Genomic DNA, 4,291 nt, shown 5'->3' with positions numbered 1-4,291 from the left:
GTGTGTGTGTGTGTGTGTGTGTGTGTGTGTGTGTGTGTGTGTGTGTGTGTGTGTGTGTGTGTGTGTGTGTGTGTGTGTGTGTGTGTGTGTGTGTGTGTGTGTGTGTGTGTGTGTGTGTGTGTGTGCAAGTCGTTGGCTCTGCTCAGGAAAGGGGTGGACAGGTCAATGAGAAGGAGAAGGGAAGAGAAGAAGTACTTTTGGCAGTACACACGCATCCTATAAAACTAAAGTACCCCTCTCTTCCCTTCCCTGGACAGCAAACAACATGTGCTCTACTTCTTGTGGCCCATAAACTTGCAAAACCATATGGAACTTTGTTTATTCCCAAGAGGATCCATTTACCCTGGGGGTGTGAATCAATCTCATATCAATTAATGTCAAAGTATACCATATGTGAAATGACTCAATTTATGGTGCTGCGGTGCACTGTAAATCCACGGCCTCCCACTATCTCATTATCACCCAGTCACCTAGTTGTTTATACAGTTGGACCTTAGCTCGTGTTTAGGTAGCCATGGGGTATCATTGTGATCTTTCCCCCTACTCCACTGCCCTTCTGCCCCTCAACCCTCGCTTTCAAAGATCTGTTGGAATCTCCTGGGGTTCAGCGGGGCGTGTGTGTGCGTGGTGTGGTTGGTCAAGGAAGTTGGTATGTACTGTGTTCAATGAGGGGCTCATACTGTGGGGGAGCAGGCTGCTGCTCAGGTTCACGCTTTCAAGAGAAACACTTCCCTGCTGTGTTCATATGAGTTAAGTCTTCAGTAGAGTCAAAAACATGTGCGGATGCCTGTATCCACACATACACATTCATTTGGACACACATAGATTTTCCCTATATTCCTTGTGACCTGTAGGGGTCAGAGGCCCTTCACCTCGCAGTCCCATGTGTCACTGATCAGACGTCTCTCGCTCCTGACTGGACAACTTCTCAGGCTGTCTAAGCAAATACTGATCTGTAATTCACCACAGTGAAACATCTGATTTCCTCCCCTCCTTATGAGTAAATCTGAGTCTTTTTCACCTATCACAGGGGTAATAAATAATTTATATGATGATATAAATGATTCATAATGCAATAATCCCATGTCACTGGCCTACTGGGACCTTCAGTGGATACAGTTTAATGAAATTCTACAGTATTATATGAATATTATTTCCACCAGGTTCCAGGCATGAAAATTATACCTGCCCACACCACCAGCCAAAATGCGAATGAGGTCTAATGGAAATATTGAATGTGGAGATGGCAGCCAAATAACCGAGCTGGCCGGGCTGCTACCTGAAGGCCTGGCTTCTAACAGAGATATCACTGCATGGGCGTGTTTCACCAAACTGACAGCATGTTGTTTTAAATGACTGATACGCTCACAGGTATCATTATCTAACTACAGATGGCCATGTATTTATGTGTGTGTGTGTGTGTGTGTGTGTGTGTGTGTGTGTGTGTGTGTGTGTGTGTGTGTGTGTGTGTGTGTGTGTGTGTGTGTGTGTGTGTGTGTGTGTGTGTGTGCGCATGCTCATGTGTATAATTATGGATCTCCCAGTGCTGAGCGAGAAATATTTCTCTTTGGGAAAGCCATCTGCTGAAACAGACCTGCACCATTCATCCTGAGTATAATTACCATGCAGGAAAGAACGGAGCGGAAAAATGACATCCAGGAAAAAAAGAAAGGGAGAGAGGGATAAATGGCGCTCAACTGCCAGGGAGTCCATGTCTGGCACCACTTTTCATTGCAAAACTGACAACAGCAGTTGATCAAAACAGGGACAGAGAGATAGGAAGAGAGTGCATCAGAGAAAGACTTGCGTTATAAACAATTCAGTTGTAGGCAATTAAAGTTACTTTCCTAAATACCACTAAACTGCTCTTTTCTCGGCATGACCATACATTCACGGAATTATTCCCATTAATTCCTACAGTATGTATTATTCCCAGCTGATTTACTGAACCATTTTAGTACTATTCCTATAACGTTTCTTTTTCCAGCTAAACTGAATGTAATGGATATATTATATTTGGCAGAGTTATATGCACAACTGAATGAACATAAAATAGGAACATGCTTTAGAGACATGCCGGTGATCTAACACCATATGAAACAGCTTTTTAATGATCAAAAATGGATTGTAACTACCTGACTAAACTCAGGAGAAAAGAACAAATGCATCATTCCATCACACAAGCAGAGGGTACATCTGATAAGCAATAACATTTGACAAGCCTTGTAAAGAATCTACTTGTTTCAATTCTGTTGACTTTGCTGGTATTTTTCCAAATAATCAAAGAGAGCACATCTCTGTGCCTCACAGCGACATCTAGGATCTTGCAGTTACTACAACTTCTATAGAAAAGCTTTTCTAATCACTTTATGGGCACATTTGGTTTGGGGATTTAAATCTACATGATCAAGAGGCAAGGCATTAGGAGATATTGGCATGAATTCAGACAAGATAGTAAAGAGCTGAACCATTTAGAGATTTACCATTCATCACAGAATGCACAAATGCAAAGAACTCACCTTTATAGGAGAGTTTTAGCCGGGGGACGTTGTTCTTGGTCTGTTGGGCTCTGCTGCACTCCGTCCTGAGCAGAACCACCCCACACAGCAGCATAATGCTGCCCCAGAGAGAGCCCATGGTCCTGGGGCAATAGAGGCCAGAGAGGTCCTTTAAATACACGCCTCCAGTGCAGTCAATCTCAAATCTTGTGTAGTAGAATAAATGTTCCTGTTCCAGCGATTATGAATAAATGCTGGTGGGTCAGTCCAGACTGGTTCTGAGCAGGTCTCGTCCCCTGCCAAATCAAAAATCCTTTTCTGTTCCAGGGGTCAAAAGCCAAAATTAGAGTCCAACTCCAGGGGAGACAGAACCTGCGAAGCAGAGTAATGGGTTACGGGTCAATGTCACTGCAAGTGAGTCTCCAACGCCAGCAAGTCCAAGGTAAACTTGACCAAACTAAGCACAAAGAAGAGATCTTCACCATGCGAGGAAGAGTGAGAGGGTCTTGGTATGACTGCCATAGTTTTCTGTCCTGGTACCTAACCAGCATGCAACTCTGTCTAAACAGCCATCCACCTTGTTGTCACCTTTAGTGAAAGAGAGAAAAACTGGTCCAGTTTGTTTCAGCTGTTAATCCAGTCTGCTTGGTAAGCACAATCTGCACTGACTGTCTCTCTCTCTCTCTCTCTCTCTCTCTCTCTCTCTCTCTCTCTCTCTCTCTTTCTCTCTCTCCCTTTCACTCTGTTTTTCTATCTACCTCTCACTCTACTTAACTCTGCTCTGGACTAGTTCAGCCCCATTCAGCGCAGCTCTGCCCTGTCCCCACAGCACAAGGCACACAGTGCAACTGAGAACAGCTGAGGCAGACAGCAAAGACGGAGAGAGGACGAGAGAGAGAGAGAGAGAGAGAGAGAGAGAGAGGGAGAGAGAGAGACTGGGAAGGATTGAGAAAAGAAGAGTGCCGTGTATGTGGGAGAGAGGGTGAGAGAGAGCATAGAAAGCATGAGAGAAAAGAAAACAGTGAAATCAAAAGAAGTAGGAGAGGAAAGGTTAGGGCAAGGCGGGAGGTGAGAAAGAGTATGAAAACAGAAAAACACGGCAGAACATTCTGAAGAAACAGAATTTTAGATTTAGTTTTTCAGTATTATATGAAACTCTCAAATATAGTACACTGTGTATATTAGATTTTGAGACTTGTACCACAATTAACAAAACAGAGGATCATACAAAAGATGCAGAAGATTCCCCAGGTGTACAGTACATTTCCTGTGTTTTAATTTACCTTTAAGATAAACTTCTCTACTTCCTAGTTTCCTTCCCTCTGTCCTTTACTGTGCACACATTGTTCCCATTTTTCAATGCATTTCTACAGTATTTATGCATTATGCAGGTATTAGGGATTAGCTGCTGGAAGTCATTTTTAAATCGGCTGAATCGCCTCTGTTGTTTTTTTATCTTGCACTGTTCCTATATCTTTTTCTTCCTCTTTTTCTAAAGACTTGCATAATACTGAAAGGTATCCATTTCATAATGATTTATTTCCCAGAAGACCAACCGTAAATTAAATTATACATAATTTACAATCTCACTTGTGCTCAAAGGTATTAGTCAATGCAAAGGAGTCACTGTGTTGTGTGGTTAAAAGTCCATTTCTTTTAGTTTACCGTTATTTACTGTAACGGGAAAGAATATCAGTGATTCCATTACAGATTAGATCAAGTTGTTCTTGTCTGTTTTCTCTGCTGGGTGAAGAAGCCAGACAGTGAGACTGTGAAGAGACCAATTGCATGCT

General features: G+C 42.8%; 1 protein-coding gene across 1 annotated transcript in view; it reads right to left on the bottom strand.

Annotated features, from left to right (window-relative positions):
* Positions 1-3,322, bottom strand: part of sema3ab (sema domain, immunoglobulin domain (Ig), short basic domain, secreted, (semaphorin) 3Ab) — a 23,911-nt gene extending 20,589 nt beyond the window's left edge. The window contains exon 1 of the mRNA XM_028586491.1: positions 2,520-3,322. Coding sequence (XP_028442292.1) covers positions 2,520-2,637 — 118 coding nt within the window. The 5' untranslated portion in view covers positions 2,638-3,322. The remainder of the gene's footprint in view (positions 1-2,519) is intronic.
* Between the last annotated feature and the right edge of the window lie 969 nt (positions 3,323-4,291).

This window comes from Perca flavescens, chromosome 8, assembly GCF_004354835.1.
Source record: "Perca flavescens isolate YP-PL-M2 chromosome 8, PFLA_1.0, whole genome shotgun sequence".
Lineage (NCBI taxonomy): Eukaryota > Metazoa > Chordata > Actinopteri > Perciformes > Percidae > Perca > Perca flavescens.
Note: the sequence above shows the minus strand (reverse complement) of the source record. Positions and strands in the feature narration are given on the sequence as shown.